Source organism: Spinacia oleracea, chromosome 1 (genome assembly GCF_020520425.1).
Source record: "Spinacia oleracea cultivar Varoflay chromosome 1, BTI_SOV_V1, whole genome shotgun sequence".
Lineage (NCBI taxonomy): Eukaryota > Viridiplantae > Streptophyta > Magnoliopsida > Caryophyllales > Amaranthaceae > Spinacia > Spinacia oleracea.
In genome coordinates this window covers 92099176-92111818 of record NC_079487.1, presented here as the reverse complement: position 1 = coordinate 92111818, position 12643 = coordinate 92099176, and the positions used below count along the sequence as shown (strand labels likewise).

At 34.1% G+C, this 12643-nt stretch overlaps 2 protein-coding genes across 18 annotated transcripts; one reads left to right on the top strand and one right to left on the bottom strand.

Annotated features, from left to right (window-relative positions):
* Positions 1-1197: 1197 nt before the first annotated feature.
* On the bottom strand, positions 1198-6430 carry LOC130467666 (uncharacterized). Of its 2 annotated transcripts, XM_056836252.1 has the most exons (7): positions 6227-6355; positions 5424-6110; positions 5071-5245; positions 4848-4960; positions 4578-4674; positions 3990-4090; positions 1198-1284 (listed from the first exon to the last, which is right to left on the bottom strand). In XM_056836252.1, the coding sequence occupies exons 3-6, from the start codon at positions 5243-5245 to the stop codon at positions 4050-4052; spliced, it is 426 nt and encodes a 141-aa protein (XP_056692230.1). In that variant the 5' UTR covers positions 5424-6110; positions 6227-6355; the 3' UTR covers positions 1198-1284; positions 3990-4049. The 2 variants fall into 2 exon arrangements, with proteins under 2 accessions (XP_056692230.1, XP_056692225.1); XM_056836247.1 differs by lacking the exons at positions 1198-1284; positions 3990-4090; positions 4578-4674; positions 4848-4960; positions 5071-5245 and having other exon boundaries at positions 5296-6110; positions 6227-6430.
* A 167-nt stretch (positions 6431-6597) lies between these two features.
* On the top strand, positions 6598-11011 carry LOC110780040 (protein REDUCED WALL ACETYLATION 1-like). 16 transcript variants are annotated; one of them, XM_056836257.1, is made up of 5 exons: positions 6598-6907; positions 7056-7115; positions 8292-8335; positions 8557-8653; positions 10786-11011. In XM_056836257.1, the coding sequence occupies exons 1-5, from the start codon at positions 6854-6856 to the stop codon at positions 10840-10842; spliced, it is 312 nt and encodes a 103-aa protein (XP_056692235.1). In that variant the 5' UTR covers positions 6598-6853; the 3' UTR covers positions 10843-11011. The 16 variants fall into 16 exon arrangements, 2 of the variants coding, with proteins under 2 accessions (XP_056692235.1, XP_056692239.1); XR_008927394.1 differs by lacking the exon at positions 8292-8335 and adding an exon at positions 8755-8868 and having other exon boundaries at positions 6605-6907; positions 8557-8657; XR_008927388.1 differs by adding an exon at positions 8755-8868 and having other exon boundaries at positions 6607-7115; positions 8557-8657.
* Positions 11012-12643: the final 1632 nt, after the last annotated feature.

Genomic DNA, 12643 nt, shown 5'->3' with positions numbered 1-12643 from the left:
TACACCAAATTATTCACTATTTATATATACTAACTCTTCACATTTAGTGGTCACCCTTCTTTACATATAGTAACTGTTTATAAAATATAGTTACTATTTTGACAATATAGTAACTTTCGTTATGCAATCATATAACTTACAAATTTATAAGAGTAACTATATTTTTAAAAAGGTAACTATTTCATTGAAATAGAAACTATATTCGTACTTAGTAATTGAACAATATGACACAAATACTGTAAAAGTCATAATTACTCTCATATATCAAACAATTAAAAATCACTGAGAGTAACTATATCAAAACTAGAATTAATTGTATTTTCTAAACAGTAATTTGACTATACACTAACACAAAAAATTAAATTATTTTTTCACCAACAATCATTATTAACCACGTGAAGCACCTCGTCCACGTGCCTTACCGCGTTTGCCTCCTCTAGCGCGTCTCCCGCCTTTGCCACGTCCTTTCTCTTCGACAATGACATCTGTCTCAACTTCATCTTCTGTTTCAACATATTTGGATTTCCTTCACTAGTGGAAAAAATACCTGTTGAGGGGGGCATTTTGGGCTTATTGAGGCGAACAAGGCCCGCTTCGACAGACGTGGCTTCAACAGCTCACATAGCTGTTGAGGCGGGCTTTGTTCGCCTCAACAGGGGGTCTGTTTTGGGGGGCTTTCAAAAGCCCGCCTCAACAGCCCAAAACCAAAGAGAAAAATAAGGACCTGTTGTGGGGGGCTTTACAAAAGCCCGCCTCAACAGACACCTCTGTTGAGGCTCACTTCTTAAATGCCCCCCTCAACAGACCTGTATTTTTGCGCCAATACCTGTACATTGGCGCCATAAATTCATATGTTGTCGAGGCGTACATTAAAAGCCCCCTTCAACAACATTATTTTTTTTCCCAAATTCTTTTAAAATATAAAATAGATGGCAATAACCAAATCTATATATATACACCATTGAGTATTGAAACCTGTACACGCACCAATCAACACCAGAATAGCAAAGGTATGAATCTGCTTATTTTTTATTAATAAATCATTAAATTAACTTAATTTATATTAACCCAATAGAGAAAAGCGTATAGTACGTACGTTTACAATTTTTAAACACCTAGCTAGCTATTCTAACAAATTAAATCTAATATTAACAAATAAAGACAAAAGGCTAGAGAGCTAGTCTAACAAATTTCTCTAATCCGGCCACTTAGATCCCTTTAGATCATGCATTACAAACCTTAATTAAGGCCGTGTTGACTTTCTAATTCCAATCGACTCGATCCCTGCAAGATGGAAGGAAAATATATGAGCTATAGAGTACCAAAGTTCACACTCACGATATTATCTTTACATTCCATTGAAGCATAAAAAGATATAGTTGCAGACTATAGAGATAATTAAGTTGTTAAAAATATGACCTATAACGACTCAATGAGCCTTAAATGTGCATAAATAGATTCGAATGAGTTTTAGAAAGTTAAAAATATGTATATTAGTCATGTAATAAGAATCAAATGAGTCCTTAGGTTCTTTAGTTCAAAGTTGGGAGCGAAAATGTTATTTTAGCTCTAAATATGACCTATAACGACCCAATGAGCCTTAAATGTGCATACGTAGATTGGAATGAGTTTTAGAAAGTGAAAACTATGCATATTAATCATGTAATAAGAATCAAATGAGTCCTTAGGTTTTTTAGTTCAAAATTGGGAGCGGAAATGTCATTTTAGCTCTAAACATGACCTATAACGACCTAATGAGCCTTAAATGTGCATAAATAGATTCGAATGAGTTTTAGAAAGTTAAAACTATGTATATTAGTCATGTAATAAGAATCAAATGAGTCCTTAGGTTCTTTAGTTCAAAGTTGGGAGCGAAAATGTTATTTTAGCTCTAAATATGACCTATAACGCCCCAATGAGCCTTAAATGTGCATACGTAGATTGGAATAAGTTTTAGAAAGTTAAAATTATGCATATTAATTAGGTAATAAGAATCAAATTAGTCCTTAGGTTCTTTAGTTCAAAGTTGGGAGCGGAAATGTCATTTTAGCTCTAAACATGACCTATAACGACCTAATGAGCCTTAAATGTGCATAAATAGATTCGAATGAGTTTTAGAAAGTTAAAACTATGTATATCAGTCATGTAATAAGAATCAAATGAGTCCTTAGGTTCTTTAGTTCAAAGTTGGGAGCGGAAATGTCATTTTAGCTCTAAATATGACCTATAACGACCCAATGAGCCTTAAATGTGCATACGTAGATTGGAATGAGTTTTAGAAAGTTAAAACTATGCATATTAATTATGCAATAAGAATCAAATGAGTCCTTAGGTTCTTTAGTTCAAAGTTGGGAGCGGGAATGTCATTTTAGCTCTAAACATGACCTATAACGACCTAATGAGCCTTAAATGTGCATAAATAGATTTGAATGAGTTTTAGAAAGTTAAAACTATGTATATTAGTCATGTAATAAGAATCAAATGAGTCCTTAGGTTCTTTAGTTCAAAGTTGGGAGCGGAAATGTCATTTTAGCTCTAAATATGACCTATAACGACCCAATGAGCCTTAAATGTGCATACGTAGATTGGAATGAGTTTTAGAAAGTTAAAACTATGCATATTAATCATGTAATAAGAATCAAATGAGTCCTTAGGTTCTTTAGTTCAAAGTTGGGAGCATAAATGTCATTTTTGCTCTAAACATGACCTATAACGACCTAATGAGCCTTAAATGTGCATAAATAGATTCGAATGAGTTTTAGAAAGTTAAAACTATGTATATTAGTCATGTAATAAGAATCAAATGAGTCATTAGGTTCTTTAGTTCAAAGTTGGGAGCGGAAATGTCATTTTAGCTCTAAATATGACCTATAACGACCCAATGAGCCTTAAATGTGCATACGTATATTGGAATGAGTTTTAGAAAGTTAAAACTATGCATATTAATCATGCAATAAGAATCAAATGAGTCCTTAGGTTCTTTAGTTCAAAGTTGGGAGCGGGAATGTCATTTTAGCTCTAAACATGACCTATAACGACCTAATGAGCCTTTAATGTGCATAAATAGATTCGAATGAGTTTTAGAAAGTTAAAAATATTTATATTAATCATGTAATAAGAATCAAATGAGTCCTTAGGTTCTTTAGTTCAAAGTTGGGAGCGGAAATGTTATTTTAGCTCTAAATATGACCTATAACGACTCAATGAGCCTTAAAATGTGCATACGTAGATTGGAATGAGTTTTAGAAAGTTAAAAATATGCATATTAATCATGTAATAAGAGTCAAATGAGTTGCTAATATGAAAATTAAAAGGCAGAATTTCCTAGAACCTTCAAGGCTACTGCACATGTCCCTTTGTACTCAATCACTCCATGAGATCGGTTCGAGCTTAAATGTGAGCAAAGAAAACAAGAAAAATCACTAGATTCATCATGTCAAAGAGGAAAATTGGCTGATTGGACTCCAATCCTAACTTATCTTTCATCATTTTTCTAGACTTGATGAGTTCAAATCTATATATGTCAGTGAAGACCTTAACCTATGAGAATATGATTACATGGAGCTATGATTTGCTTCCAAAGTAGTGGCATACCACCGACATTTTCCCAATTTAAAACAAATCAGCTGAGATATACATCAGATTTCAGGCTAAACAATATCTGTGGGCTTGGTATAAAACAGGTCTGACAGAAATTTAGGGTATAAAAGGTGTTGACTGGACATCATTAACCTTAAATCCATGGTAACAAGCATCAAGGACATGATCCAGCCTGCCGGTCAACAACTCAATAAGGCCTTCAGTTTACTACACCGTCGTCATTCCATTTGTTTACAGACATAACATTATAAAAGAACATTAATTCAGAAAGCCATGAGATGACAGCCAGGAATACAAGACATGTGATGGAAATTGGAAAGCAGTATATGTATATACAAGCAAAAAAATGCATCAACCTATTTTCTGAAATTAAACAATTAGTAGAATACCTCTGTAATTCCACATTGAGCATGGCTGTGATCCTGAAATAAACCATACTGATCATGACTTCATAACTCAGCTTTAGATGCTGCAGGACTTGGATATATAGCTGCAAAATAAAACCATCTGTCTTAAAGATCCTACACTTTGGTTGCTTTGTGCTTTTAATTCAAATAGCTCCCAAGCCAAATGCAAAACTCATATATAAAAAGGTGGGAACTGGAAATCAGGACTTGTGTCTGAAAATGTTAAAAAAAATTCAACAAGCAAGCATCTTAGGAAAAATAGAACGAGGGCAGCTGTTGTTGAAACTAGCCTTAACGGAGTTCACACAACAAACTGTGATATAATTACTCTATGTCAATCATAACAATGCAAAACTAGAGCTGAGTACAGAAAACATGAGACAAAGACATCTGGGCAACTGCAAGGTACATAGCAAGACAAAAGGAAAAAAAACAAGCTGAACACAAGACCATCAGGTAGAAAAAAGATTGAACAACTGATGAGATGTGACTAACAGCAATAGAAAAATGACGAATAAGGAAGTTAAAAGTAGTTGGTTGGGAATGTCGAGTCAATTGAAGTTTGAGCACCTGAATTTCCAACTGTAGGGTCAAGTCCAAGGGCAGCAGGGACTTCCATGGCTGCTCTGAAGTTCTGAACACTAAGTGCAGTGTTAAATATGGCAATCTGACAATTACCGGAAAATGGTTAAGAAATGAAAAACTGAGGAATAAGAGACAGTGTTAAACATAGCAATCTGACAATTACCGGAAAAATGGTTAAGAAATGGGAAACTGAGGTACGAGAAACTCAGGAAGTAATAAAAATAAGATAGCAGACCAAAGAAAATATGCCAATACCGGCCTCCGTTCTGTTTCATATGTGCTGAGAAGTGTGGTTGGAGCAATACCGTTGACAACTGCAGCCAGCTTCCAAGCAAGATTTTGAGCATCCTGAATCCCAGTATTCATGCCTACACATAGCATGAAAAAGTAGTACATTACTACAAGGCACAGTTGCGATACATAAATGTGCCTCACATCTCAACTCAAGAAACTAGTAAATTAGTAGATTTGCTCATACCAAATCCACCGGCTGGAGGAAAACGATGAGCGGCATCACCAGCTAGAAAAACTTGGTTTTCAAAGGACAAAAACTTCTCAGCAACTTCAGCATGCATTACCCAAGGCTTAATATCGAGTATAGCTATATCTTCAAGCTCATGACCAACCAATTTAAAAATCAAATCCTCACACATCTGGTGGGGGAAAACATCCAAAACATCCAAACCATAAATATCAAACCCTAATTTGTAAATTCATCCAATATTAGAAGATTAGCCTAAATTCTCTGCATAATCAACTCATTATGCTCAACTAATTGAAGAGAAACTGAATTTTAAGACCAAGCAAAACAAGAATCAATTATAAACTAACCTTGATATATTGCGTCACTGTGTGAAACAGAGTCAACCGAGATAGGCAAGACGACGGTCGGCGGCGACTGTTATGGAAGAGGAGGCGAGGAAGGTGGTGGTGGTGGTGGAGCCGCGCGGTGAAGAGGAGGTGAGGAGCGCGCGGTGAGGAGCGGTGGAAGGTTCTTGCTTCGAATACAGATTTGGGGATTGTGTGTTATCTGTTTGGCGGTGTGTTTCAGTTGATTTAAAATTTTGTGAATATCTATTGAAGCGAACAACGGGAAGCCCGCCCCTTTAGAATACTACCTATTGAGGCGGGCAACTTAAAGCCCCCTTCAACAGGTTCTGTAGAAGCGAACATAACAAAAGCCCGCCCCAACCACATGCTTAAACTTTTGACCCGCGTTGACTAAGGGGTTATTGAGGCTCACTTATATATGCCCCCCTCAACAAGGGGGCTACAACAGGGGTTTTTTCCACTAGTGCTTGCTGAACTATTTTTTGCAACAATTTCAATTTTTGAAGGGTCATTCATGTATTTCTGCGTCAACTCTTCCCTTTGTTTAATCAAGGCATCCAAAACATCTTGTTTCCTGTTTCCCCTAAATGCAACCATTTGTTTCAGAAATTCATCCCTGTAAACATTCAAATTTGACAACACAATGGTGCTACACAAACAAGCTCTGAGAAACTTCCTGAAATCTTCCTGCAAATATTTGAACAGAAACTATTTGAATAAAAACAGTAACTATAATAAAAAAAAACAATAACTATGATGAGAAAATAAAAATAACATTAATTAATTTAAACACAGAAACTTACATCTGCCAAGGGATCAAAGTCAAAAATCCCAACACCATCTTGGATAGTTTCAACACCATGAAAGACCATCATAAACATCATCAAATAGACACAATAGTCTTTGTCATAAGCTCCTCGCTTCCAATTACCACCAACTGGGATAAATCTGAAGCTTCTAATATCTTCATGATGAATGTTCACTAGAGGAAAAATCGCCATGTGCTTCCCTTCAAGTGCGGCTCATTTAGTAAATTGGCAGCACTTGAGAGCACACACAAAAAAAAAAAACGTTTTCACAAGTGCGGACTATTTTAAAAAATTGACAGCACTTGAGTTCAAGTGCGGACTTTAAACTCAAGTGCGGTCGAGCCGCACAAAATATTTCTAAAAATATTTCACAAAAAGCTTTTCATTTCCCGCTTCTCCTCCTTCCCCTTCTCTGGTTCCCGCTTCTCTCTCCTTCCCCTCTCTGGTTCTTTGCTCATTCCCCTTCTCTGGTTTCTAAAAAGCCGTTGATGTTCCCCCTACCGCCGACGATGTTCCCCTACCGCCGACGCTTCCTCTTCCAGCCGTGGGTTAAAAACCCTAATTTGTAATTGTAACCTGCTTGTTGATGTTGATTGAGGTTGTTTTGAGCAGTTGAGCTTCATGATTCAACCTCTAGTGAGCGTCGCTTCTCTTGCCACTCGTATCAATTCCGAGGTTTGTTTACTTAATTTTTGTTTTACATATTCTTTCTATGTATTTGAAGTTTTATTTTTCTAGGGTTTCTTTGTATTTCAGACTCTAAATTTTTATAATTGATTTTTGGTTGATATTGGGGTGACAAATTCGATTGGGGGAGGAGAAGAGAAATCAGAAGAGTTTGCATTTTTTTCCCATCAACCTTCAACATCGAACTCGTAAGGAGGTTTGTTAATCTAATTTCTTAAATTTACTTCTAAACTAGTATTTGATTTTGTGTTTGATCTAGTGTCTTCTGTATTGTAGCTTTCTTTTTTCTTGTTTTGGTGGGTAAAAATTTAAAAATTTTTGGGTGCATAATGTAATGAAATAGTTTTAATATCATTCTAATTACAGGGAAGTCAGTCTAATTACAGTGAAGGTGATTCATGCCAGCTGGTTTTTTAGGAGTTTCTTATGTATGGAGGCTGTTAGGGTCTTTGTGAGGGGTTTGTGTGAGTGCAGGGGGGCTATTTTGTGTGTCTTAGGGTGGGTTATAATTGGCAAGTATGCAAGGGCTCTGATCTTTAGGTAGGGTATCTCAGTACATATACAAGCTAGATTAAATTACGTACTATAAGTTTCATCCTTACACCTCATGGATCTCAATTACATAAGTATCACTTACCCTATATGTAAGCTTAATTACTATAATCATAAATTTGAAATTCTGATTCTTTTATGTTCTCCGATCACTGATCACAGGCCATTTAATTCCAGATACTCTTGTTATAGTTGAGTTAAAACTTTCTTGTGCTAGCTCTTAAGTAAGTATTACACATTATTGGTCTACTTTCCAAGTTAATAGGCATAGATATGTTGTTATATCAATGCTTCAATTCTTAGAGGAATGGAAAGGGAAACGGAGGTGAGAAATAGAGGAAGGTTCATATTAATAATTTTTTGAGTGGTTTATGAAGATCATGGATGCTTTTGTGGCTCCTCTCATTTCTGTCTACATTACAGCTTTGCATATGCAATTTTGGTACACGGCAAGTTTGCCTTTTATATTTCTCATGATTCACTTTCAAAATTTCAAACACAAATACATTGATGTCAAGAAAGAAAACTAGTTGCCAATACCATAAGTATCACTTACCCTATTTGTAAGCTTAATTACTATAATCATAAATTTGAAATTCTGATTCCTTTATGTTATCCAATCACTAGTGTCAACATATTCATAAGGAATGTTACCCATCACTTATGAAGCTACTCGTTAAGAGTTTTTGCGGAAGTAGCCTTCAAGGCTACCTATGCACGTTTCCATTTGGGATACAATGTGGATGATGTCTGATGGTGTTTGTTGTCTTATTACTTCTGTTTTGTGGTTTAAACTTGGTTTCGCATATGGCTTGGCAAGATCGCATTGGAGATTTATATCTCACAGTTTCACATATGGCTAAGGTTAGTAATGTCATAATTTATACTGATATTATGTTACAGTATGTATTTGGAGGCTTGCTTGAGATCAAAATTTATGCAACGCACTTCAAACTTATTTCTCAACCTTTTTGACCTTGAAAGAAGTTCCCCCCTTTTATCCAATCCTAACCCATTCTTTCAAGTCTCGGAGTACATTCTACAACTCTGCTTAAATGGAATCTAATGTTCGTTTTCGTTTTCAGATGTAGTATGCCCGATGGACCATCCAAGTTGTTGTTGTCATTTATCCCAGGTTACCCGTTTCTGAACTTCATGCTTATCACCAGTATATATGTGACTGTAGGTATATTATTTTTCACCTTTTTTTAATTATTTGTCTTGATTTTTGTCTTTTCGGCTCTTTTGATTGTAGATTCCAACTGTGTGCATGTTTCATATAGGCTATTTGAATTAACAAACACTTTAAAAGTGGCATTTGTTCTAAGAAAAGGAAACAAAAGGTTGACAAACAACATGGTAGGAGCTTTGGCTATCTCCTGTATGGGTGCTTGTCTGTATGTCTCTTCTTTCAATTTCAATGAATTCAGTACTAATTGGTGTTAATCTAGGGTTGTTGCAGTCTGTTCTGCTAGGTTTTCTAATTTTGGTTTTCGTCTTAGTTCTTGCTAAATTATGTTCTGCTTTCGTAGTCTATTGTGGTCTGATCTACACCTGGTCTCTTGTTGTTGCCTGACTTGGTGATTGCCTGCTGCTGTGTTGTTGTCCTAGTCATGTCTCTAATTTTACATCTTACGATCTACCTTTTTCATTTAGTTATTTTCATATTTAGTATTTTAATTTTTCATTTACTTATTTATGTGATTATGCATCTTAAATTAATATCACGAGAAAAAGTTTTAAAGCCATTTTTAAAACCTGAAATCAGTTTCTGATCATGTACATATTCCGTGTTTTTTGTGTGGCATTTTGATCTGCACCTGTTATGCGTTTCTGTACTAATGCGCTGCATTTTTACATGATCATATTCTGCTTTTCTAATCTACATTGATGCTTGCTGATCTACATTGATGCTTAATGATTTGCTTGTTCTGTTATCTCTGATCTGTAAGTTGACTTAGGTTGACTCTCTAGTGAACCTAAGTCAACTTTGTTACAACTTAACAATAAACAAATGGGTTAGCTCAAAACATACTTTGGTGAAAGCAATCAATCGCCTATATTGATCCAATAAACCTTAAATGTGGGTAACTAGACATAACTAGGTGACATTTCGTTGAAAGTTGGGAGCTAAATGATCCATTTTAGTCAAAATATGACATGTGATGATCAAACGAGCCTTAAATGTGCATAACTTGTCCAACATAGGTGAGAATGAATCTTAGAAATACAAAAATAAGTATATTAAACATGTAAATGGTTTAAAATGCTTATATAGCTTCATTAGTTGAAAGTTGGGAGCGAAATAAGCCATATTAGTCAATATATGACCTATAACGATCAAACATTCCTTAAATATTCATAACTTGACCAAAGTGGGTGAGATTGAGTCTTAGAAACATTAAAATAATTATATATGCCATTTTAGTCAAAATATGAACTATATTGAACTAACGGACCTTAAATGTGCAAAATTTGACAAAAGTGGGTGATAATGAGTCTTTGAAACATAAATCTAAGTTTATTAAACATGTAAAAAGGATTTAAAATACTCATTTAGGTTCATTAGTTGAAAGTTAGGAGCGAAATAAGCCCTTTTAGTCAAAATGTGATCTATGATGATCAAACGAGCCTTAAATGTGTATAACTTGACCAAAGTAGGTGAGAGTGAGTATTTGAAACATGAAACTAAGTCTAATTAACATGTAAACGGTTTAAATACTTATTTAAGTTTATTAGTTGAAAGTTGGGAGCGAAATTAGCAATTTTAGTTGGAATGTGACCTATAACGATCAAACAAGCCTTGTATGTGCATAACTTATACAAAGTAAGTGATAATGAGTCTTATAAAAATAAAACTAAGTTTATTAAACATGTAAAGAGTTTTAAATAATTATTGGTTAAAAGTTGGAATCGAAGTAGACATTTTGGCCAAAATGTGGCCTATAATGATCAAACGAGCCTTAAATATGCATAGTTTTACCAAATTAGGTTAGAATGGGTATTTGAGACATAAAACTAAGTATGTTAAACATGTAAAATAATGATCAAACGAGCCTTAAATATGCATAGTTTTACCAAATTAGGTTAGAATGGGTATTTGAGACATAAAACTAAGTATGTTAAACATGTAAAGGGTTTATTATACATATATAGGTTCATTAGTTGAAAGTTAGGACTGAAACAAGTCATTTTTATTATTATACGGTTCTTTATTTCATTGTTAGGAGAAAATTAAGTCTTGTTTTATTATGCGATACACTATTTATAATATAACTAAAGTATATATTTTTTTGATGGTTGATTATGTTAAGGTATTCAACAATCTGAGGGAGCAACCTTTCATCACCGTGGGGATAAATGAAGTTTGAGACAAGTTGACAAAATTCTTTACTAGTGATTATATTTGATATTTTCTTGTAATGAATCTTAGATTATGGATTCTAGTTTTTTATATGATTGTAATGTAATCGACTTTTAGATTTACAATTATATACTATTTTATTTAATTATCTAAATAATTAGATACTTTTTATGTGATGTATGGAGGTTAATCAGTGGCGTGGTCCAATTGTATAATATATTTAGCAGGGAAATCGGTTATATAACAAATCTAGATCAAGTGCGGCTCATTTATAGGCCAAGTGCGGCTCATTTATAAGCCAAGTGCGGCTCATTTTTATGCTTGTGCTGCCCATTTCTATGTCAAGTGCCGGCTCAATTTCAAATTTGGCAGCACCAAATATGTCAAGTGCGGGCTCATTTTCAAAATTGCCAGCACTAAGTTTGTCATGTGCGGGCTCATATTCTAAAATTGGCAGCACCAAATTAGTCAAGTGCGGGCTCATTTTCCAAATTGGCAGCACTTGAAACATCAAGTGCTGCCAATATTTTGGCAGCACTTGAGGAACATCAAGTGCGGGCACGCCATGTGCTGCACATGTAAAAGCCCGCACTAAACCCCTTAAAATGAGCCCGCACTTGAGCTTTTTTCCTCTAGTGGTTATCCATCTCTTTCAATAGTTTTTCCAATGGAGAACACTGTACAAAACAAAGTATTTGTATTCAATAAGGACATGATTAACTATTAAAATCATATAGTAACCATTAAAATCATATAGTAACTATTAACAACATATAGTAACCTTTGGAATCATAGAGTAAATATTGTACACATAATTATTTCTAAAAGAGTATAGTAACTATTGCACATCATATAGTAACCTTTCATATAATATAGTAACTATAGTACACATAGGGTATACTATAAAATCAGACACTAACTATTTATACTGTTTTAAAGTTAAAATTACTTTCTAAAAAAGATAGTAACTATTTTAAAAACATAGTTACTGTTTAAAAAACATAGTAGCCTTTTAAAAAATATAGTTCCTCTAAAAAACTCAGACTAGTATAAGGGTAACTATAAAATTTATAAAGTAACTACAATAAATATAAGATAACTATATAGAAACTTACCAAGACAGAAAAAGATTTCTTCCTTCTTTCAATCTCTTTGGGTTCAAGAAGCATATTATCAATGAAATAGACACTTTTGTCTTTCATACTAACCACAAACAGATAGTAATGCTTCGGATCTTCAATCAGAACAGGAGCAAAAATCTATATAAAAAAGAAAAACAACAGATTACAACTACAAAAAGTAGACAAAAAAAAGAAAATAATATAGTTATATAAAGAAAATATAAATCATACCATATTACAATCTTTCAAAGATTGAACTGCATTAACATCTTTCACACCATAAGAAAGACAAACAGACAATTCAGACAGAACTTTTGCATCGTCTGGTTTCTCAATCAATGCAGCAACATATTTCTGCAAATGAATATTAGAAGAAAAATTAAACAAAGACCAAAAAAATTAAAATTATTAACATTCTATATTATTAAAAATATAACTTACACAATATGTGCCACCTAAAAACAGCTTTTGAGGACAACCAGCAGAATTCCTTTCATTTTCATTCAATAAGAAAGCCCAAGATTCAATATGAATCAAAAGAATATCAAAGGTAGAAGGAAGTGTCCACATGTCCTCTCTTGCTACCGCAATAAACGGATTGTATTCAAGAACTTTATCACTGAAAAACATAAAAAAGAAACAATAACTAGGTCAGAAATATTATAAAGATTACTATAATAAATAAAA